This window comes from Phalacrocorax carbo, chromosome Z (assembly GCF_963921805.1).
Source record: "Phalacrocorax carbo chromosome Z, bPhaCar2.1, whole genome shotgun sequence".
Classification (NCBI taxonomy): Eukaryota; Metazoa; Chordata; class Aves; order Suliformes; family Phalacrocoracidae; genus Phalacrocorax; species Phalacrocorax carbo.
In genome coordinates this window covers 25,624,944-25,650,197 of record NC_087548.1, presented here as the reverse complement: position 1 = coordinate 25,650,197, position 25,254 = coordinate 25,624,944, and the positions used below count along the sequence as shown (strand labels likewise).

General features: G+C 41.3%; 1 protein-coding gene across 1 annotated transcript in view; it reads right to left on the bottom strand.

Moving 5' to 3' along the window:
• MAST4 (microtubule associated serine/threonine kinase family member 4) overlaps positions 1 to 11,894 on the bottom strand; it is a 314,534-nt gene extending 302,640 nt beyond the window's left edge. The window contains exon 1 of the mRNA XM_064438315.1: positions 11,540 to 11,894. Coding sequence (XP_064294385.1) covers positions 11,540 to 11,791 — 252 coding nt within the window. The 5' untranslated portion in view covers positions 11,792 to 11,894. The remainder of the gene's footprint in view (positions 1 to 11,539) is intronic.
• Positions 11,895 to 25,254: the final 13,360 nt, after the last annotated feature.

The following is a 25,254-nucleotide window of genomic DNA, read 5'->3' as shown; positions in this document are numbered from 1 at the left end:
TCAGCAACATACAGGACACCTCACACAGACTTCAGAAGGCGTTCTACAACATCACCTGCGAATGCAATCACCAGAATTATTTTAAGTGCTATGTCTCTACGAAGAAGCCTTCAAAGTTAATTCCCCACACCTATGTTATCTGGATCTTCAAAAAAATGTGTTTATAAAAATCTTGCAGGAAGTGAAGAGTCATAATTTTCACAACACTAACTGAAACGAATGCAGCTATATATTTTTACTTACAACTTCTGTCAATATATGCTCCATAATATCAAAAACAAATTCAAGAAGCTTCACACTGGAGACCAAGTATCTCCTACATGCATGCACTGTGTGGTTTCAGTGGAGTCCTTAAACTTTGGGACCTAGCTTTAGAGTTTAAAAAAAAAAAAAAATCTATTGTTATAGGAATGTCTTTAGCCCACAGGTGTATTTAGGCAGCTTAACTGGCTTTATCTGGATGCTATCTGAACAAGTACAGACATTGCACAGTTACCAATACCAAACTGTAGGAGGCATCTGTTAACAGTACCATCAGAGACAAAAACAGGCCGAGCCATTCTACTTGTTGTCCACACCTGCTAAAATATAGGGAAGACAATGTATTTTTTCCATGTTTATTTATGTACATATAATATCTTTAAGGATTAAAATCAAGTGCAATGGTATTATTTTATCTCCTAGGAGACAGGCAAATCTGTTTAGAAGTGGCTATACCTAAACATAGGGAAGAAGCTGCCAAAGAGTAACTGCACGTAGGAAGAAAGTTCCTATTCAAAAAAATTAAGGCAGGCAGAAATCACAGCCTTAGACAGGCAAGACATCTAGGAGGTGGATTAAAAAACTCAAATCTAAACAGAAAGGATTAACACACAAACCACCAGTTAATTCTCTCATGAAAGCACATTACCTCAGCAATAATCAATGAGGACAGAGGGATTAATGACTAATGAAAAATACCAAACCCAGCCAGAAATTTCAATGGAAATTATTTTATCTTTACAGTAGAACCAAAGCTGCAACTGCAGCTCTTGCAGAGACACTCAACTTAAGCTTATCCAGAAAAAGCACTTCATGAATCAACAGCTGCACAAACCTCAACACATCCTAGAAAAACTTGGCCAGGCACCAATCCAGAACTTCGGGGGCCAGACTGGACTGATCTGGGGACCGCACCATCACTGCCAAAGCCAGCAAGGCTCCTACCACATTTCTGACAAGCCCTGAAGCATACCCAGCTCCTGTACAACTGGAGTGTACCCTTGGGATTGGACCAGAGCTGGTCTGAAGTCAGTTCCCAAAAAATACATACAGTGTGACACTGTCCTCAATACCAGCCATTTCACCCCACAAATCCATTCCCTTTGCACTGTGCTACTTGCTTACATAGGTAAGGTTCTTTCTGATGTCTCATTCGTTTTGCAGGAATGAGATTCTGTGAAAAGTCTTTCTTCATATCAGGCTCATCATCCAGCAACTGTAGGATCCTTTTTCCAGAAGCTGCACACAAGAAGTTTTAGTGTCAAAATAACTTTTCTGCAACACAATCTATTAAAGCTCCCATATGGAAAGAATTAGAGTAAAGGCATTAGTGTAATTACAGGTGGATCATTAGCATTAAAGTAATTTGTTTATAACAGTAGCAGGGTTTTTTGTTTGTTTTAAATAAATTCAAAAAGCATGCAAGACTTCAGTAACTGCAGCTAGCTACAGGCAAGATGCTAGCACACACTTACATTGAAAAATGTTCCCAACTTGTCCTGGATTAGAGCCCAGGTCCTCAGAGACGTTTAGTTTGCTAATTCCAATTCAGTCTTTGTTTTCCAGTGACAGATCTATGACTTAATATATCTACATTTGTCATCTGCAGTTTCTGCAATTTACTTTTTTCTTAATTTAATTACCATGCCAAAAAACACTCCTTATGAGCGTCGTATTGGGAAAGCAGACCTGGAATGAAAGTGCCTTAGCTCCTACAGCTATAAAACCTGTCTCTACCTGCTTGTAAGCCACCAGGGCACATATAGCTGTGAGGCTGTTCCTCTGTTGGGCACGAGGTACAATGCCACAGTCCCTGGCATAGCTGCTCTCTTAGGTAGCATGCAGGTGAGGTAAAGCAGGGCTGTAACAGCAGGGCTCACACCTCCCAGCCATACCGACATACCAAGGTTCAGATATATTTCTCTTCCTCACCCTCAAACAAGCTCAAACCTAAAGTGCCTGATGGTGTGGCTTTATGTTTTTACATACTTTTAACGTATTTCTTCCTTCATTTTGTGTCTAATGGCCCTGTTAAAAAACACTAATAGTAACGCACTTAGAAGCATAAAGGTTACTGAACACTAGGGAGAAGGTTTTCCCCTAATGTACATCTTTATACTTTAACTGAACCTCTCTCCTCCTCCTCCTTTCACACCCTTACCCTACCTGTAACTCTCCTACTCTAATTGTAGGACCACTGTCAGCTGAATGTAATCCTTAAGGTTTCAGCTGCTTCACTTTTCAGCCACTAGTTATTACCTCTGATGAGAATTTAAAAATAAGCATGCTGAGTTGGGATGAAAGCAAACCAGGAGAGACCACAAGAAGAGGTGCCAGAAGGGAAGGTCATGCTCAGCATAGTGATAGCATTGTAAATGACTATTGATATTCTTTAACTCATGTCTTCTTTCTGAGAAGACCAGATGCTATGCAACTAACTACCTTAACATGTACTCAGTGTGAGTGTATATACGCTCTCAGCAGAATTCAGTGCTACCCTGAGCCCACACTACAATTCCAATACATGGTCTGCAGTTCAGCAAATGCAATGAAACTCAAGAAAGTCAATGACTGCCACTGCTCTGCAACGACCAATAAGTGATATGCCCAAGTTTACCTCCTAGCTGTTTCAGTCTTTAATTTAGACCCACATTTTCTAGAAGTATGTACAGCCAATTCAATATGCAGTATTCTGCTTGCTGCAGAGCTGCTTCAAGAAAATCAATGGCATCTTTAACAGGTCTTTCAGTGGTATGACGTGTTAACACCACCAGTAGGTGAACAAATGGGAGGTGGAAGGAACCACTGATAACCACACAGGTTAAAACACATCCAGAAGGTTAACATCAGCCCATCTACTTATCAAAGCTATAAAGACCCAACTGAGCTAAAGGTTTTCTATGTCTTTCTATAAACAACCTATCCTGTTAGCCAGCTCAGAGCAAAATATATCAGTCACATTTTGCCCTGCCCTTCCCTGTCAAATGCTATGCACAAAACCTGAAACTCAGCATGAAAGACATCTGAGACTTTATTATATGGCCTGAATAACAGCATTACGATTAAAGCATCCACTAAGCCATAGCTACAGCATTATTACATTCTAGTAAAAGTTTTCTGAGGTAATGATGAAAATCAAATTAGCAGTTTAATGCAGCAGTTCATCTGCTCCATTCACCTGCAGCTCCCTTCCTCAGGATTGTAAGCCTATTAAAAACAATGGGATCATTAATAGTCCAGATGCAATTAATTACACAGTCCCACTAGTATAGCAGCATGGCCTCACAAAGGAAGTTTGTCACTCAGTATATAACCACTACTCTCTAGGAATTTAAAAAAAATAACAAGGATATATTGCAAAATGTGTCTAATACAATCATTCTCTGCCAGGCAACAGGGAATTAATCTGTCTTGGCTATACAGGTTGCCATCCTATGATCAGTTATTTTCAACCACACTTAATCCTTTTGGAAGAGTTTTTTGTAGCTTGTACATGGCTTCTTTCTTTTTTTGCTTCTCCCGAAAGTCACTTCCAGAACTGTTTCATCAGAAAGGTTAAGAAAAAAAAGTATTGCATTCATCCCTGGTTCCCACTTGTAGTGTAGATGCACTCAGTAAAGAAACCTGTGGCAACCAGGCTATTTATATAGCAGAACACTTGAGCTTTAACCCTTTATATACTTGTAATTCACCTCTGAAAAGTGCAAATTCATCAGCTTACTTACATTTGTACAAGAAGCCAAGGTATTTATCCCACTGCTCCCTAGCTGGAGCAGGTCAGTCTTTCAGCTGGGAATTCTGATGAAAGGATCCCTTTCAGCTAGGAAGGGGTAAGTACAACTTTACTCAGGCTCAGTAAACCAAAAGCTGAGACAGGTTCCTAGCTTGATTTCAAAGCGGAGTTTGTTTGCCACCACTTCCCCATATTTTTCACCTTTTCAGCTAGCTTGTTCTCAAGTACCTGCATCTTTTTTCCTTCCCCTTTATCATGGCACAAAGAGCTACCAGCATTTTATTACTTTAAACACAAGTCTCTCATCAGTCATACATCTTAAAATCCAATATCACCCAACTATTAAAATGTTGTTTCAAAAACAATTTTAAAGCTCCACAGCTGCAAGAGAAAAGCTGAAAGAAAAACCACAAATCTGACAACTAAAGCAATAAACGATAAAAACTGAGGGGGGTTGGACTGCAGAGTATTTGAAGCCCACATCACTGTTTCTAAGGGCTTAGCAATGGCAGGCACAGTACTCCCTGTGGTACCATAACACTGAGAAGCTCCCAATGCAAGCTAGAATGTCACTGTGCTTGGTACCATACAAAACCAAAACAAATTAGAAATAAAAAAAAAACCCAAAGAACATTTGTTCTTCACCCTTTCCTCTTTCACTTATCAAGCTATTAAAAAGACTGGTATTTCTCTCGGTTCAGAGCCTGCATAGGTCATTTCCGAACTCAGCAGCAGAACAGGCAGAGCCTGCCTCACTGAAGTTCTTAATAACAGCCATCTGCTTTGCTGTATTGGGTGTAAGAGAAAACCTTCAGCCTGGTGTCAGAGGAATTCTCCCTAGGGAAGCCTTAATAGAAAACTTTAAGGACTTTGTTCACATTACTAATCTTCTCAATTTCAACACACCCCTTTTCATAAGCCCCCAAATTCTGAATTTCAGGTTTTTGCCTCTAAAATAAGGGTAAATATCTTCTTCTCATGCCTTTTGCAGAGAGCATTGCTGATTAATATTTGCCAGCTCTAGGTAACCCAAACAGCAAGATCAGAAACCAAGTAACTGATATGTATTAATGCTTCAGCATGGCAATCTTTGAGATCACAGATGTGCTTTGGGGGTAGGTGGAGAGAGTGCATAATATGCAACAACAAGAGGAAAGTTACCGCGTTACATGGATTGTCGCAGTAAAAGGCTATCTAGCTGCTATCCTGCTAGCTCGAGGATCTTCTCATTTGCACTGCACTTGACAGTGCTCGTATTTTATGCCTCAAGACTTAGAACTCTTTTACCCTTTTTTGTAAATTCAACTTTACATAAGCTGTTACTGCTAGCAGAGCAGCCCCATCATATGGAGGTTCCTCACGGTACAAGAGTAGCACCACATTGTTATGTTTACTGACATTCAGTTCAAAGCAGCTTACATATAGCCAAAATTCTCTCAAAGGCAGGGGACTGTGCTGGACTTAGGCTGTCCTCCTTCCACAGAGCTGGAGCTTTTCAGAAAAGATGTTTCTCTACATTTTACTTCACAGCTGAACATACAGATACTAAGGGATCCTGAAGATTAGCCTCAGGACTCCTGCCTGTAAAATTTAAAGGGTAGAAAAAGGCCCACTCAACCATTTTTGCAAATGCATTCAAATTTTGGTTTGAAGACTGTAATTATTGGGTCTTCACCCACCTCTTTCCAGAAGTATTTTAACTAGCTAAATAGTTCTGGCACATGAAAACAGATATGCAACTCAATGGATTAATCTGCTTTTTCAGCTCTCACTTATTCCAACTGAGAAGGGAGATGCTCTAGTTATAGGCCTATTTATATCCACCAAATGTCCTGAAAAGAAGCTCCAAAGAGCTGCAAACATTTCTGTTGTACAGTTAATCTAAAACCTCAGGCAAGAGCACACAGCTGTATTAGATAAAGCCATCAACAATGTGTCTCTCCTCATCCCAGTATATTTCCGAGGTAATAAGGGTGCATATCTGCATTCACCTTAAAGGCCTATCCTACACGCAGAAAGTTTAAAATAGGAGACAAACATACATGTTTTTCACAGTAAAAGCAAATCAAAAGTGGTTTACATGACTGTTGAGACAGCCCTACAGACCTAAAGTGTATTCAACTATATAGGTGACTTATCACAAACATATCTAAAAACAAAAGCAGTGCTGTTTCTCTGGCTCACATGACACAAGAACAGTTTTGTGGCAGCTCTAGGCTAGAGGAGTGTTTATTTCATCCCACTGAAATCATTTTAACCCTGAGAAGTACACATTCTACGTCTGCATTACTATTTCTTAGTGTGATCTAAGGATCACACTCTAGCAATTAGGCCATTCATCTTTATGTAGCTGTAACATTCTGGGTATGCTACAACAGGGAATGGCCCATCACTGTCAGAGACAAGAAAGTATGAAACAATTACAAAATTTTATCTGTGCTATCTCCCACATGGTCCAAGCATGTCCCATAGTTAGTACTTCATCAGGACAAGCAGGAGGGGAAAGGGAAAGGTAACAAAAACATTACTACTAGTTAGGTCACAGTGACATTTTGACAGAACTACCACCATCTCCATCATACATGGATGCACATGTGAACACTGCCATCACTTCACACGCGGTTCGCTTACTTTATCCCAAAGCATTTTGATTTCCACCTCTCCTCCAAATTACACTGCAGTTTTGTTGGGGTGAAGATCTGGCAGACAACCTGTAATGCTGGAGGTACTGTAGCTCTCTAGTAGACATACGCTTATGGGCCAACATGTGAAAGAGCAGTTTTTGGAGAAATCCTTTCTTTACCATCCTCTTCACCTTGCTCTGAGTACTTTCATGACTGAATCTTAGCTTCCCAGCAGTTAATTCCCACCACATAGTCCTCCCGAAGCCACAACAGATTGCAACATAAACAGCAAGAAGGCAGATTCAGGGGACTAGTTAGAAGCAATGAAAAAGCTTTTATACTTCTTACTCCATGCAGTGAAGTATCTTTTTTAATACATTATACACATTAACTAAAGAGTAGGACTAAATGTAGAATAATCAACCTCAAAGGTGAGTGGACATTCTTCATGAGAAATCCTATCCATGTTGCTCATCATCTTTTCAACACAGGATCAATTCTTATCAACTTTGATAGCAGCTTCAGTGCCAAACACTTAATTTACAGATCAAGAATGGGAATTTTTTGAGAACAAAATACCATACTTCCACTGTCCCTTTTTGTGTGTGTGATTTTGCTTGATTTTTTTTGTAAAAAAAGCATCCAAAACAATGAAAACAATCCACTATGGTAATCTGGAGAACACTGGCAGGTTTTGAAGCTTTTGGATACATTTCAGATGAAGACAGCTGTGGTATATGACAAAGTATTATTCTCTCTTAAAGACTACTGATCCTCCCTGTCTTGCTACTCTACTCCGGTAAGCCATGTGTATTCCCAGTCAATGTGACAAGGTTTTTAGGAACATAAGCTTCTTCAGTAGGTCAGCTGACAGAGATGGAAGAGACAGACAACTCCCACATACACAATTTAACCTTCAGATCCTTGAGATTACTGATACAGGCAAGGAACACGTAGCTTACCCTCAACCTCTTTTTGAGAAACAAGATTAATCCAAGTGAGCCCTTATCTGCCCTGTAAAACACAGGCTAAGATTTGGAAGCTACCATCAAAAAAGAAAATCATATACCATGTTGGACTAGAAGACCGTAAAACATTTTGAATGAGAGAAACTAATGCAGCCAATAACTGCAAATTTGGCACCATTTGCCTCAAACAACCTCATACAAAATGTTTCCTGTTCACAGACTTTTTTTTTTTTTTTTCCCCGAAAAGGAAGACTAGTGTAGAGAAGACAGAAACAGAACAGAATGGAAAATGGGAAGATCCTAGGGCTTTTTGCATTTATCCATTTCCCCATAATTCCAGTCTGGTATTGACTACCCACAGACCATAGAAGCAGCCAGATTACAACAGAAAACATGCTGTTGCCTAGCCTTGACTGCACCCTTGACAGTCTGGAAAATACTCTTTCCAACAAGAAGAGCTCTAAAGAGCTCTAAAGAGAATACAGAATAATCCTTAAAAAAACGGAACAACCATGTTAGGAAAGCAGTGAGCTGACCTCTATGTAGTGTTTGCCTTGAGTGCCCTTCACCATGCAATCCCATCCTGCATGCTTCCGTCAGCAGTTAGCCACTCACCTCACAAGAGCGTAGGCAAATAATCTGCTTGAGTTCATTTGAGTTTCAGGTGTTTGCTATCCCCAGCACTTCAACACACTGACGCTCCAGAACCAAAGTATTTCCCACATGAAACACAAGCCATGTTTAATTGTCATGTGCCTAAGATCTCAGAGTAAGTCATCAAAAACACTTCAGTAACTGATGGCCCTAATCTTGTAAACTATCATTTGTTCTTGCTTACATGAAATGAGAGACTGCTTTTCTTTGGTTGTTTTGTAATTTTTTTTTAAGGTGAAGTTTATGGAACAGTAGGATGAAGTAATGATTATAACAAAAAAAAAAAGTAATGTACTTCCTCTTCCCACCTTGACACTCCCTTCCTTATTCCCCTCCAGGAATTAACTCTTTCAGATGTGAAACTCAGAAGACAAGTTATCAAGCTTTCAGTTCTACTAAATTTCTGTACATAAAAGAAGCAGCCCTACTCTAAGTGACAGCATTAAGCTTCCTTCACTGAGCTGGGGAGACAAACCCAGCGCCTTCTGGTAGAAATGTTCACCTCGTTCCCCAGAAAAAGGCATAAAACTCATAATGGACCACAAACTGGAAAAAAAGCCCAGTTTACATTATGCAAACCCTAATACCACTTGAGAAACCTCTGAAATAAACTTTCTGTTCTCGTCAGCTCTGGCAAGGCCTAAATCTGAGTATGGCATTCTGGTTTTTGATGTCATGCTTCAAGACAGACGTGACCATCTGGAAACAGTCCACAAGACAGCCATGAGAATGATCAGTTGTCTGGAAGCACACTCTATAAGGGAAGATTAAAGGCACTGGGGTTGTTTATTCTAAAGAGAGGTCTAGGAGGAGACAAGATCAGAGTTTTCAAGTATGTCATACACAATGGCACTGGAGAATAAACAGTTCTGCCGAACACAAGAAGTAGTAATATGTAAATTGTAATATGTAAATGAAAATATGTATGTTTTCTAATTACCCATTTATAGATTTAATTTGAAAAATATTTTTGATGTCATGGCTTTGAAGAATTTACTGGCAGCTAAGGTAACAGCAAGAGAGGTATCAGGACAATCCATTTCACTGCTCTCTAAAGGATACTGAACAGCTGTGACAACAGATTCAATTCTGCTACGCTGGCAACAGGAACAAGGACAGGGCAAGAGGAGAAATGAAACCTGGATCAAGCACTGGGGATCCATAAAACCAAAAGAACTCAGAAACAAAACTGCAGCAAACACAAAGATTTTCATGATCTGACAGTAATTAGGTGGGATGTCAATGTGAAAATGGTATCTTCAGGCACTTCTCTCAATGTTACACTTCTGGCAGGTAGCATGTAAAAATGTCTGAAATCATCTGTACATTGATCTCTAGCCTTAGTCTTGCCTTTTTCCACTACCCTTAAAGGTTTCAGTGTGCAAGTAACATAGATGCTCTCTCAGTTTTAAGTTATCATGCATGTATTTATTTCTGAGCTCTAATGCACTGTGGTGCCCTTGCACAAAAAAAAAAAATATTATTATACAGGTGGATTTGTCAGGTGGCTCTGCAGGTAGGCAGGAATTCAGCTGCAAACACTGCCTACACCAAAATGGAAGAATGGGCAAAACCAAAGCACAAAAAACACAGACAAAAAAAGATTAGTTTCAGATAACAAAGGAATCTAGCAGAGGGGAATACAGGGGTGGGAAGAAGGCTGCATACTCTAAGCAACCTTTCCCACTACATTAGAATGATCTTATGCTGGTATCTTCTAGCATTACTAACTGCAGATGAGGTATTAGATTGCCCATGTAGAATTTCCAAATTGCAATGAATTGCAACGTGGACTTCTTTTTGGTCTTACCCTCCCTACACTTGTAACTCACAAGGTGCCTGTAATTCATCTCCAAAGCACACACAGAAAGAACCAGCCTTAACCTTAACCAGAAGTTAACTGGTCTGCCAGCGGCTGCAAGTTCAGCTAACTGAACAGGCAGCCTTTGTGTATTTCTGCACAGTATTTTGCAGGCTTACCAACTGAGCACCAAACCAACCAGACACCACGTAGGTGTGGTAAGCACAGCCCCCAGCCCACACGTACAAGACCTGCCGAGAAGCAGGATATATTAATTACCTACCAGTGAGCACCACGCTAAAAGCAGCTACAGAGCTCCTACTCAGTTCAGTGAATAAAGCCAGTTCACATCTCTATAAAAAAATAGATTACATGGATATATCCGCATTCATTCTACTACCGTCGTAAATGTACTTTGCTGCAAATACATTGCACCCTTTGTGGGCTCATGCACTTGAAACAGACCAGGAACCTGGTCCAAGTTTAAGTATTTAAAGAAAAAAAAAAAAAGGGGGGGGGGGATAGGGGATGGAAGAAAGTTATATTTAGATCAGTTTACCATACTGTCCTATGCTTATATCAATTCAACAGAGGAGGCAAGAGGGAATGAAGGGGAAAACAGGAGCTACATAAACAAGCCGTTACTGTGGACGGAAACAATCCCGGCAACCACAGTTTAACTAGTTACAAATAACTTCAGCCAGCGCTTCGCAAATACTCCTTTAAAAATGCAAGGGTTCCCCTGGCATTTCCCTTTGCTCGGCCAGCAGCGTAGAGGCACAGAATAAAGAACCACCACCTAAAAGCAGATTAAAAAGTTGACGACAGCGAAAGGCAAGCCGGCGGCTCAGCTAAGGCGTGCAGGAGCCCGTGTGCAGAGGCGAAGTAAAGCAGCAGCCGGACAAAACAACGCGCGGGGTTCGGGGGTCACGGAAGGGGAATACCTCTGAGTGCGAACCAGGCAACAAGAAGAAAACAAAAAAATTCCACCTCAGACACAAAAGGGTCACTTCCCTGTAAGACAGCGGGGGTTTGTTTTTTTTTTAAGAGTGCCGTGAGCAGGTAGTGCAGCGAGATCAGCAGGGGAGAGGAGGGAAAGACTCGCGGGTCCGTGTATCGCGCTACAGATCTGTCACGCACGGAGCTCCTCCGTAACCCGCCGCAGCCTGTCATTAGCTCGCCCAAGAGGATTAGCGTAGCCGAGGGGCTTACCCATCACCTCCGTCAGACACTGAGGGGTTTGCTTTAGAGCCACGCTATCCAAGGGTGACACGCTAGAAAAAAATACGGTTTCTTACAACAAAAATAGTCCCTCCACGCAAAAACCCCAAACCCTGGGTACTGGCAGCGGGAAGGGGCAAGAGGCGGGGGAGCAGAAGACGACCTCCACGGGTGTAGCCGGGGAGATTAGGGGAAGGGGCTGCAGCCAGGCGGGCACGCCGCCGCCACCCCCCGCCGCGGCCCTGTTGCCGCCGCCCGCCGCCCCGGCCCCGCGCACCTCCTCCTCCCGCTCCTCCAGCGAGGCGCCGTCCTCCGCCCGCCTGCCGGGGCTCGCCCGCTCCTCGCTGGGCCGCCGCCGCCGCAACTGCCCCGCCGCCGCTGCCCCGCCGGGGGCTGCCGCCGTCCCGCCGCCGCCGGGCTCCCCCTCCTCGGAGAGAGTTTCCGAGCCGGAGGAGGAGCCGGAGCAAGAGGACCCGACGTGGCCGGCGCCCCGCGGCCGCTCCGGCGCCGACGAAACTTTCTCAGCCATGGCCGGTGGGGCTCAGCGCCGCGCCACCCGCATGCCCCGCCGCCGGCAGCCGCGGTACCCCCGCCCCACACAGCGCAGCGCGGCGCGGCGGCGCCTCTCCCCGGCCGGGCTGAGCTGAGCCGAGCCGAGCCGAGCCGGGCCGGGCCGGGCCGGGCCGGGCCGGCCGCCGCGTTACCGGGCGGCGGGTGGCGCCTGCGGGCGGGGACGGGCCGTGCAGCGCCAATGGCGCAGCGGGGGCGGGCTCGGCGGGGCGGGAGAGCGGCAGGTAACGGGGTGGGGCGGGGCCGCCGCGGGGACCCGGCGGCTCGGGTGGTTGGGCGGGGTTAGGGCGGGGCGGGCGGCGGGAGGGCGTCCGTAGGGGGCCTTGCTCACACTGGCCCTCGCCGCCTCCGCCGGCGGAGGAGGCGGGAGGGAGGGGCGATGCCACGACGCCTGCAGGGCTGGCCGTCCCTGCCGCCGGCAGCCCGGTGCCGCCGCTTCCCCGGTGGAGGGAGGCGGCCGGCAGCCGCGGAGAGGGCAGCGGGCTCTGCTGGAGCCGGGGCGGGCAAGCGCCTCGCTGCGCTCCGCGCCGGGGCGGTGCGGGGGGTCAGGCAGGGGCGGGCGGGGCACGCGGCGGTGGCGCTCCCTGCGCCCCGCTCGTCCCCGAAGCGCCGTCAGCAGTTCATCGCCGCGGCTCCGCCAGCTTCGCGCCTCTTGCAGAGGGCCACGGGCGCCCGGTTACCATCTTGCGGCAAACAAAGTCCCATTGGATGTTTGTTTTTGAGACGGGCACTGACTCCGGGATTTGCGGCCACGCTTTCAGAGGCGTGAAACCTAAGCAGGTCACGGGAGTCAGGCACCTGAAAGCTTTTGCATATCCTCCTGGGCAACTCCTTCATCTTTAAGGGCCTAAATGGCTTTTAAACCTAGTTACGCTGTCAATTTAAAAAAAATATTATTTTAAAATATTCTCTTGAAAATATTCTTTATTTTTGTTTGGGTTTTTCTTTTTTTTTGTCCTGAGCCGTCTATACGGATAACATAGGTCCTAATCTAATGTACTAGTTTTATACATAAATACATACCTATATACACCAGAGCCTTATTTGCTTATGCCTGTACAGCCCAGTGTCCCCCGGGCTAATCCAATTGTGGAATCAAAACAGATTAAGTTCTTTGGTAGTGAATAAAGTCCCACAACCTCGTTACAGAACAGATATCATCTCCACTTCATAGAAAAGGAAATGTGAGCACAGACGGGTTATTTATGTGCTCTAACACAGTGCATAGATAGTGAAAGTAGGAACCAGAATGCAAGTCTCCCCGTTTTCAGATTTGCAATTTGACCAGTTTATCCAGCATTCCCAGATGGTAAAAGGACAAAACTTTTTTTTTTTTTTTGTAATGTTATAATGACTATACGGATTAACAGATTAATAGTGGAAGGAAAAATAACTCTATCAAATTCTTCAAATCTCAGTCCTCCTCTGCTTTGAACAAGCTATTAAAGCTAGCTGTTAGGTTGTAACAATGCTGATAGTTCTCCATGGTTTCTTGTCAGTACTTGGATCAGGCCCTTAAAATGCCTAGAAGTTAATTTTTGGGGGAAGAGGATTATAGTAGTCACTAGGGACAGAATTTGACCCAGAAGTTTGCCTATACGAACATTTAATGATAAGGAAACATGAGATATATACAGAAATACAAAACCTAATTTTGGCGAAATTAATTATATACATATATACTCCAAACCTAACTGATAATTTTAACTAATCAGAGAAAAGACTTCTCAGTACTCCAGGTTCTGCACACAAGCTCCTGTGTCTCCAAAACCCAGACTTACTCATAATTCCTGAGTCCTCAGATTTTAAAGCCAAACCTTTCCCATCAGATTCTACCTCTGGTTTAGAATCATTCTCACAGCAGAACAACCGGCTTAATTTCCTACCTGGGAATTTACAATGTGTAAGAGAATTGCCAGGTGTTGAAAAGCAACATTGCAGATCCTTGTCACTTCCTTTTCTTTCTCTTACTGCCTGAGAAAAAATAGAGCTGAGCCAAAGCGCTTCTACACTTCAGTTATTACTGGCTGCCAGAACAGGCCCTGTAATCTGGGGGCAGCAAGGCATATATTAGAATAGTCACTGAACTGCTCTAATTTATGCCATAAATTGAAATCTGAGAAAGCACTCAAGATTTATTATATCACCCCAGAGTTACAGAAGACAAGTGACAGTATTGTTCTGCTCTGGCCTATAGACTATGCCAGATCATGTGCTCCACAAGCATTATCTTACACAAACAGAAGAGGGGTGCTTTGCTGCCTACAGTTGCTAAAAGGGAGCTAAAGCCAAAAGCAGCAAAGATATACGTTTACAATGTTTTTCCATCCTGGGAAAAGCACTGTTGCTTGCACTTCACTGTCACAAATCAGTGATGTACTCTGTGGCAAAACAATATCTGGCACGACTTGAGAAGCTCATTTTGAAAACATTTTCTTAAGAAGATGTCCATATTTAATCAGCTTTGAGCATCTCTTGTCAGGCATTGGATTCATTTGGTGGAGAGTAGGGAGAGAGCTGTGTAGCTCAGAGTGGTGCAGCCTCAGCTACAGCACGAGCCAGGCTCAGCTCTGGAAACATTTGCCCATTCACACACTTTATCCCGCCTTCTATGTTTACAAGCAGCCATCCCTGATCTGCTTAACTTTCCCTTTCTGTCCTCCCCCAGTACACGGAGCAGTCACCCACTCTGTGCTGCACAGCTGCAGCAGACTGCTCCTACCCTGCTGCTCTCCTGCCTCCACACTTCAGGCAAGGAAATGTCCCTTTCCTCCTTTCCAGCAGGGTCGTAGATCCTCTCCACAGGTTCTGGTCAGCACTGCACAAATTGAGATTAAAACACAGTCTTTGCATAATTTATAATTAAGGAAAACAGTCCTATGGTTTGATACAGCTGTTCCCTATGTCCACTACTCACTGCTTTCATGTCAGCTAATTGAAAACAAAATACAAGAAAAGAAATAAAACACATCTCAAAACTCCCTGATTACATACCCGGTTGTTAATGCTTGGGAAGAGCATACGCTCTGTGTGGTCCTGAAGAACTGGAAGAACGACTGGCTAACAGATTTATTGATGAGTTTGGCACAAGGTCACCAGGTATAGGTGAAACACTGAAAAAAAAGTATGAAGAGGTGTAGAAGAATGGTCAGTAAATCATAGCTATACATTAGACAGCCTGAAGAGATGCATAAGAAGATAATGATTGGTTTTGTAATTGGGCCTTGAAGATAAAGATCAGGGTCTTTACCAAGAAACGATAGCAAGGAATCAAAGGAGAAGATATATGGCAAAAATGACAGGCAAAAAAAGTGAGCATTGCAGCAGTGTATTGAATAAACCAGAGAAAAGTCAGAGAGAAAGAGCATACAGTTCAAGACAAATTTAGAAGAGGTGCAACAAAGGGTTTTAGCAGGGCAAACGTCTGTCCCATGTTATAGCTTTAATGGGCCAAATGCAAAAAGTAGAGTTTTGTAGCAGCTCTTGCATCAGTTTTATGCCATTAGCATCTTCAAATGGTTGCCTTTTTGAACTAGTCAGTGTTCCATCAAATTCTTTTTTACGCTGCTTAGAATATCCTTCTTCCTCTTTGATTCTGCATATTTAGGCACAAGTCCACCTCTGCGAGAAGCAGGTTTCAAAACACACTGATAGAGTGGGGTTAGCACCTGAGAAAATCCCTAGACTCACAGAACTGGCAAATCCAAGGCTCTCCAAATAACACAGTTACACTACCGGCAACAACAACGCTCTGCTGTACTTTCTGCATAGTAAACGTGCATTAAGCCTGACCTGGAAGAACCGCTTCTTTGGATGAGTAAGCCTCCATGCTTACTCCGTTCTGCCCTTCCTGTTGAGGCTGCCAACAGCATTGCCAATTAGTGCCAATCCTGAAAACACATTGTAATATGAATAGGCCTTTCAATTTTTAATTCAAGACTTTTGCACTGGTGGTGTATAAATGTTTCATTAGCACACTCATTTCTGTAAGAGGTGGTTCATTCACTCATATCTCTGCCTTACCTCTGGGGAAAAAAGCTGTCTACCTGAAGTACTAGCAGAAAAATGGGTGAATAGGAACGTGTAGAGTGCTCCTCCCAGCTGCAGCAGTAAACTCTGGAATCAGAGTTCTTTTCCTGGGAATCCAGATTTATTGAAAATACACACATCACAGTGCTGTGAAGACCACCTTAATTTTTTACCTGATGCACTTTATCTCTACATACTCACTCTCAAGTAGTATCCAAGACCAGGAATTCAAAAGCTTTTATTTGGTGGGATACAACCCATTGGTGTTAGTGGCAGGAATACCCACTAATGCCAACTGCAGTCATAGGTTGGAAGAGAGTAAAACAACGCATAGTGGCAACTCTCATCGCTGGGCTGGGCCAGGCACCACCCATACATACAGCATGGTTTGGAGGTCCTTTCTTCTTATCTCTGAGGGTCTCCTTAGACCTTAGGACAGGATAAATATCCTACTTCAGAGTAAGCAGGACCCACTTCATTCCTTCCCAAGAGAATCAATTCTGAACTCTCTCTTGCCGTTAAAAAGCTTTTTTGACAATGAATGTGAAGTACAATTTACTTTCCATAGCATTTGCAAAGCATGAAGCAAGGGCATAGAACATTCTGATTTGCCTCAAACCATCCTAAAAGGCATTAACAGGCTGGTCATGTTACATTATAAATCCTAGCAACAATAGGTATATGCGTGAGCAGAAATTTCCCATTCAAGACAGTGGAACATATAATAAGCCTTAGAAAAATATAACATATATAAGCTATTAATTGAATATGTTACCAGATGTAAGGTGTCTCTGCCAGGGGAGGAAGAACAGCTAGTATACACCTCCACCTGCTGCAGGTGTTTTTATCATGTCCAAGTAGTGCTACCGTCTTGTCAGTGGAGGTGATTTGGTCAGGACTAAACAGCGTAATTGCTAAAGGCACTTTTCCTGATTACTGGCTCTTGAGGAGCTGCATGAATCACCATCAGGAGACCTGCAGAGATGCTTAGAGGAAAACTCTGGCAAATGTTTACACTCTGACATTTACATTTCTGATACCTTCAGGGTAAAAACCAAGAATTCAGCCCAACACTCTTCAGGCCTTTATATGTCACAGAGCATCAGGAGGTTGTACAGGAAGAGGGGGAAGCATAACCCACTGATCCCCTTTTCAGGCATTGGTGTGGGTTTATACCACTGTGACTAAACATCAGAAATGCCTGTCCTCAGTTTCAGGCAGATGCAGGGAGGTTGTGAGGCTGTGTGCTATCAGGGACAAGTAGAAGTGACACCGTCTTAATTTGGCTTCAGACACACGAGTGTACTGCCAGCACATTGTGCAGAGTTTCTGCACAAGTCTGCTGACAAGAGGTGCTAGGTTTCTTCATGAATAACACTTGAGCAAGGAGACTTCCACAAATTCTTCCTCACCTTCACAACACCTGTGTATCAGGGATGTAAAGCGATGCGCCAGCAGCAGGGAAGAGCAGTGTGAGTTTGGCACAGGCCCTTTACCAACTGGCATACAACAGTAAGGTTACTCATTCTGCAATTCTGTTCCCAAATTCACATTCTGCTGTATGGGGTCTGTTTTTTCTAAAAAATTTTAAGTCAATGTTATGACTCTCATAAAATTATGGAAAACCTGTTGCTTCTTACAACCCATTTTAGCAGAGGTTATCACTATTCCTTCACAGTGCTGTAACAGGAGCAGTAGGAAGAAGATTATAATTTCTCATTTTACCATGCAATATCCTAGTGCCCAGTCATGAGCTCTTATAAAGAACAGATAGACAGGAAGAGATGGTCCAGACTCAGGATGGAAATTGGAGATAATCAAAGCTCCAGCTGCAGATAGAGTGGAGAGAAGATAGGAGCTCTGAGACACTTCCTCTACTGTGGTAATGTAGCCAGCCTCCTGGTCTACCTAAGAGACGAAGTCAGCTAAGGACTGCTAAATAAAATCTAGACCTACATGGCTGCATCCTGTAGTGTATTCTGGTCACTATTTTTAGCATCCCCAAACCATGTTTTAACCTTTATCTCAACAGAGAGAAAGTAAACCTAATTTACACCTGCACACTGAGAAGTGCTGGATTTTCTAGGCTCCAGGGGGTAGTGGACTTCCCTGGACAAGTTTAGATGCCCTCAATTGTCTACACAGCATTCTTTCCTTAAATGTTAAGGCCCTTGTTGGCAGTGTAAGTATGGGCTGCAAAGACTGCAGAGAGAATTCCTCCTCAGCAAATGTTAGCCAGACCCTTTCTGAAAAACAACATGAAAATAGAGAGTGATTATGAGATCCAGTGATTGCCCTGAACTGTCAAAATCCCCAAAACTCCATGGCAACAACTGAAGCAGAAACAGATTTGAGACAGCCCACAAGGTTCCTGTAAGCTCTGCCTGCCCTCATCCCAGGCCTCACAGTTCCTAAATAGAGTAGGCACCGTGTTTGGGGAAAAGCTGTGATTTTCTCTGAGAAATCAGCTATTGTGTGGGAGCCCTAAAAATGGTGCCACAGTATGTACACACTATAGTTTTGTTTGTGCAGACTTTCTTGCTCACAGAAAGAATAAATGCTAAGTCCCTGTTGTACATGTAAACAGGATTAATATTCTAGATTTTACTTTGTTCTGAGCTCTCCCCCGTTAATAACTAGGGTAATCTTCTCCCAGGCTCAATGTCATGACCCTAAAGCTAGGAAGACATTACACAGTTAAGATGATCTATTCAATTTTTAGTGTTTATACCTTATGTGTAAAGTAAAATAAAAATATTTGAAAGCTGATTTTTACTTGCTTTGTCCCTAAGAATTCCAAAAGAGTTTGGGGGTTTTTTCAAAGTATTGTTTTACTTTTTTTTTCTGTAAGATTTTAATAGGAAGAATGACATCTTTTGTGGCCTACTTCCCATTTTCAAAGAAAAATTATGTGACATAGAAATTTAGTTTTCTTTATTCTAGTATTCTTATTTTTCATTGACTATATTTGTGTCGTACTATGTATCAAAACTGATTTCTGTATTTCCAGGGGGAGACTGAATAGGGAGGAAACTAAGTGTTATAACCATCATCCTCATTATGGTATAAGCACTTATGTGAGAGGAAGGATTCCTAAAGATGACTGAATTCTCCATTTACTTTATCACCACTAGAAGCTTCTTCCTGTTAAGAGGGATGCTTGGCCTCCGGATCTTATGTACCTTTGCCCAGGGTTTATGCATGACAAGAGATAAGGAGTAAGTACCAACTCAGTGGATTCTACATCAAAATTTGGGTTTTAGTTCATCTGTGCCTTGATAGACTAATTACATCAATAGTACTATTCTGTGACCGTTGGTATACTTTGGTGAAAATATTTACTATAGCATACATTTTTCAACTTTTATCCTAACTTGTATTTGTCTGATTGGCAGTTTCATAGTAGGACAGTTAGGTCTAAAAATAAATATTTTAAAGTAGTGGTTTGGGAGCTGAAGTTGACAAATCCATCTTCTTAGATTCACTTACTGCCAAAATTTCAATGCTATTTATACCAGTAACTGCCAGTTTAAAAGAAAAACTCCACTTGACAGAGATGCAGGAAACTGTCAACTTATCCACATATAGCATGTTTAAAATTCAAACTTTTCATTTTTATGATCCAGATTGGAAGTAGTGGTCAACACTTTAAAAAGTAAATGCCTAAAGCCAGATTCCTAAACATGTACAAAGGATCCTTAACAGCCACTTACAAATCTGAAGTCACGTTAATTTTATGTAGGGAGCGAATCTGAGGCAGCTAGCTGTGAAAATAATAGACATTGTTGCTCATCTGGCCAATATTAATTGTGGAAAAGAGTAAGGGCAAGAGCCAGATGGCTTCCTAGCCAAGGGGATTGTTCTAGATTCTGGAAGCCCAACCAAACTATCAAATGCATTAAGCAAACAAGTTTTTCTCTCTGGCAAAAATAAGCAAGACCTTCAAAATGAGAATATAATTATTGTTAATGTCTTTTGATCATAATAAAGTATTTTGAAGTAATGCAAGATTTTTATGTATAAATGCAGTTTTCTGCAGTTGAACTTATAATTCAGCAGTTTTTATGTCAACAGCACAGAAAAAATTTACACTTTCTTAATATGTTGTCTTCTTTTCTTTTCTAAGCAACTCTCTCTAAATATTGGGTGTTATGCTCCAAATTATCTTTGCATATGTGACATTTCATCTTTCTAGCCTGTTTATGGCAATGATGTAATAAACTTGAAATGCTTAAGCAAACTTGTCTTCATTTGTTAAGCGTAGAGAGATTATGCTTCTCTACCGATAGCTTTTCTCTGTTATAACTAATGAGTATGATAGGGATGCACTGATTCCCAGACCTCAGAGGTATGGCAAAAATGTTCAGATTGGAAAATCTAAACATATACATTAATAGAAAAGCTGCCTGTATGAATCACTGTCCTAGCCTAAGCTTTGCCAGCACAAACAGTTTAAGAAGTATATAAAAATTAGGGTCATGTATTGAAAGAATGATCCACTTTTCACATCAGACTGAAATGTGATAGCGGTGTTGCCCAACATTTCCACTATCATAAGAGTCTGTCTTGGGCTGCTTATAATGATGCAAAATTGCACTCATTCAAGCTGTAGTATTCTGTGATGAGAATTTAGTTGAGGTTGTGATGTTTTTTGTGTTGTTATTGTCACGGCTATTTTGTTTTGCTTTTTTTTTTCAGTTGTGAAATTTTCAGACAAAACATTTCAGCCATTTCCAAGAATACATCAGAGGAAATACACTACTTGATCACTATAAAATTCTCACAGCCATTCAATACAAAGCTCCTGTGTTGTTATGCTTTAGAACCAGAACCAAAATTTGGTGGGAGGATCACCTTGCTGTCAGGGATGTGATTTTACCATCCTTATGAGAGTCTTTACTGCTTTATGCTACTTAAATGATAAAAACCTATACTTTGCTTTTTTTTTTTCTATGCTTTACTACGATGACAGTATTTCAGAACCATTCAGAAACAACTTTATAATGATACCTGGAAACAAAATAATTGCAAAATTAAATATTGAATTAGAATATTCCTGAGAAATGCAATTATATTATTTATTTTTATTTTTTATTGCTTTCTTGAAGACAGTTTAATTTCAGTCAAAACTGTTAAAAAGAAATTGAGTTGAAAAAATTCACTGGAAATCTTTAAATAAGCCTTACCGAGCATTTTGAAAAATTGGCCTGTTGCATCTCCAGCCAAGCTCACCAATCAGTGTGTCCCTAGCAGCTGAAACTTCTGTTCACCCTGAATAAAGATAAAATCTATTTCACTCATAGAACTGTTGCAATAAGAAATTAATTCATTTACGAAATACGCTTGTATTACAGCAATGAATGTCACAGAAAATACCAGGCAAAAATTAATAATTCTATGTTCATTATAAGGACTGGGGTTTATAATATATGTCAGGCCAGAGGTCACCCATGAGTCAAGGAAATATATGTAAGTATAAAAAAGATACTTCCTCAATGAGCACTTGGCTGTAACCTATAGCACAAGTTTGTTTTTTAATACTATATTAATGCATCTGATTATGTACAATTACCCAGGAAGCATTGATTGTGACCTCTCCAAAATTAATTAACTTATTTAGTGTTTTTAAAGTCCTTTTAATACTGTAGGTCTACAACACACCACATGCTGAAGTAAACTCATGACATGCTAAGGTGAGTAAACTCTCTTAGCCACCCCTTTAAAATGAAAATAAGCAATTATTTCCCATAATGCAATCAAAAGTTGAGCAAGAGGAGGTTTGATGACTTCTTAAACAGCAGTTTAAAAGGCTCTTTCAACAACCACACTTTCTTTTTTCAAAAATAATGTTTTCCAGGTTTCAAAACCATTTATAATCATTTTGATGTGTTACATTTTTTCTGTCATTGCAGTGCATTTTAGTGTGATAATTAGAACTGCTGGCAAATATAGGGGGACTTTATAAGGATATTAAATCACTCTAACACAGCTCTAGGTCCTGATGGATTTAGTAATGACTTCTAAAATGAGATTCCAGACAAACTATTAAATGCTTGATCCAGTTAAAAAAAAATATTGTCAATGACATAAAAGCTAAAGAAGTCTTGGAAAGCATCGTATGTACATATCTCTCAACTCTGTGTCATGATAATTCGTTGAATGAAAAATTTACCCAGAGCACATAAACTATTTTTCAGTTCAGCTGTTATGATAGGATTTAGGGAGTTAACAATAATAAGTCATCTTATCCCTGCAGCATTTTATTCTGACTCCAGGAGGGTCAAAACAATAATTATTTTCCATAGGGAAATTATCCTGCTATTAACCCACCATTATATTTTATGTAGCACAGTTAATGCAAACACACTATAGTATTGCATAACTAAAGCATAACTCATTAAATGAATATAAATTTAAAGTAAGACCAGTAATGTACAGTAATCCTTTAAGTTTTCTAACATGTAGAAAACTGAGATCAGAAAGTTTATGGGGGATCAGAGGGTCAGTAGAGCTGGGGAGAGTCTGCCCACCACTGACTGCATGCGGAAGGCTGGTACTGTGGGAAGATTTCAGCAGGAGCTGAGGCTGGCCAGCTCTGCACCTCTGTTGCCTGTGACAATCCTCCCCGCAAGTGTGAAGAAGTGAGATACACGTGTAGGTATGCCTGCTGTGACAGACTTTGCAATTCATGGTACATAAACTACAGAGGGCTCATAGAAATATTGATGCATATTTGAAAAAAAAAGACAAACAAACAAAACACCCTACTTTCAATCCATAATCAGTGTTTCTATCTACAAAATAATTGCTTCTAGTGGAACAATAATTTTTTAGGTAACAAATGTTCTTCTAACAGTCACGGTGTTTATCCAGATTTGTAATTGTGTGAATACACTAAAATATACATAATTATTATTTGTCTAACTTGAAATAATTGTTTCATTTGCCAAACAATTTTGGCTATGTAAATGAGCCAGTGTGATATTTAAAACCCGCAAATACAATAAAGAGATCTGAATGTGCACTAAGCTTCTAGTTTGTCTTTCTTTGCACTTTACAGAGAATAAGTACATTTAAATATTAGCATATATTTTGGGACACATTCAGTTCTAAGTACTGTAAAATGTATAGATTAGACCAATGATTTTTAATTATGCAATGTCTTATCACATTAGTAAATAGTACGACTGGAAAACAAATTATGACTTACTCTGCCACAGAACCCAAGTTGACTAAGGAGTTTTTAAAAAAGAAACAAAAAATGGAAGGTTAAAGTGTCCTAAGTGCAGAAGAAAGCTGTCAACCATCTGGAAAAAAGCATGCATTTCTTTGGCTGGCTGTCAGGTCTCAAGGCCTCAGAGAAGAACAGGATTTATTCTCTGCATTTTGAAATAACTACATCTAAGCTGAGTGTTAGGTTCAGTGTCTCAGTTCTCCAACTCCAGCTTCTGTCTGGACCAGCTGCTCAGGATTCCTTCCAGCAGAAACCATGACAGGTTTCTGGGGTGTGAAGAAACAAGGGTGTACACAGTGATCTCACCCAAATGTACAGCTGGGACAGAGCCAGGGCACATACCCAGACCTGGGAACTGGGAACTGCTATCAGCTCTCACAGTAGCCTTGATATCACAATTACACCTAAGGACCACCATGGGTGTTGGTTCTATTTCCATTAAATATGTTAGACAGATAGAAGAGATCCTAGCATAGTCACTGAAAAGAGTGGATGGTTCAACTTTGCATAATATTAAGTTCCTTAGGAAAAATATAAAAATAGAATTGTAAGTAGGTTGCACATAATATGTACATTGACATTAATGTATGCATGTATGTCATAGATCTTTTAAAAGTTTGCAAACTTTCTTTTGTTTATTTCTTGCTGGCTTCTATGCACATCTCAGTGTTGCCAAATACAGGGTGAGATAATCAGTCATTTCTGATATCCTAGGAAAAAAATTTAAGCCTTAAACCTGGCTCTCCTCATAAACTGGAAAGAAAAACTGGAGCTTAAGTGCTATGTTTTATCTATGGAAGCTAGATCTCTTCAGGCCTTTTTGGTAAAAATTTGTGGACATAGAGTGCCTGTAGCCAGACCATGTTTCAGTTTGCATCTCTTGTATCTGCCTTACTTGGGTTTAAAAGAGTATATTTTGTCATTGTTTCCATGGTAGGAAGCCAAATGGGTGTCAGAAATGTTATATGCACATAAGCATTTGTATAAAGAATTTCAGTACGTTATGCTCAGAAATCATCTGGTTTTGCATTTGTACCAAGAAAGTGACTGCAGGTACAGAACAAGAGTCAAGAAAAGAAAAAAAAGACAGAACAAGGAAGAAGAAGGGGAAAAGAAAAAAAAAAAACCAGAAATAAGTATAATCTTCTGAAATTCCCACATTCACCAGTTCCTTGTTGTTGTCTTTTTTTTTTTTTTTTTTTTTTTTTTGTATTATGACCATCAGGTCACCACTCCATTTAGACTATCTGTAACCCATAGGAAAGCAACACGGCAATGAAACCCCTTAATTTCAAAGACTCAGGTGTCTTGTGTATCAACTTTCTTCTGTCTGTTCAAGGTGCCAAGGCATTTATTCTGTGGCAATATCTGTTTTTAATCTATCATTCCTGGTGGCTAACCAAACTCAGGAAAAATTACAGCGAGCCACAGAATTAACTTTAGGTATGTCTTGTAAAAGAAGAATGATACATCTTGATACCAGTGTCTGCTTGTGTCATGGAAGGGCTGAGAACCAAAACCAAGTTATAAAAGCCAAACATCCCAGGCTTAAACCATGCAGCTTCTTATTTCAGCAGGCTGCTTTGCAGGAACATGAACAATTTCTGCTAGCAATTCACAACCTCAAGGCACCCTAGAGGCAGATCTCTGTCAGTCTGGAGTAAACTGACTCAAGTGGTAACAGACAGTGCATAACACCCTAAATCATAGCCTCACCCCCCAGGCAACCCTCAGCACAAGGCAGGGACTTGCACGGGTATCAAAGCAGGATTTTTAACACTCCTAATGTTAACACTACTAATGACTAAGAGAAAAGAAAGAGTGAAGGCCCACAGTTGTCATGTTATTTCATACTGAAAATTGCATAGCAACATCTCAGTTTTAAAGTGTGATCTTAGTATAGGAACCTTACCACACAGTATTTATGGCAAACTCCTCCTCAAGCAAAAGGCAGTTGCACATCCAACCCAGCTAATATGAACAGCAGTGAGTCCAGAAAAAGACATTTATCTATTTTTCAGCAATGTTTGTTTTTTTAACAAGTAGGATTTCTCTAGGGCGTGCAGATCAGAAAACATTTATCTGCAAAACAGAACTTCTAACCAGTGGCAGCACCTTTCCTCTTCTTTGCACGCAGGAAGCACAGAGGAGGAAAAAAA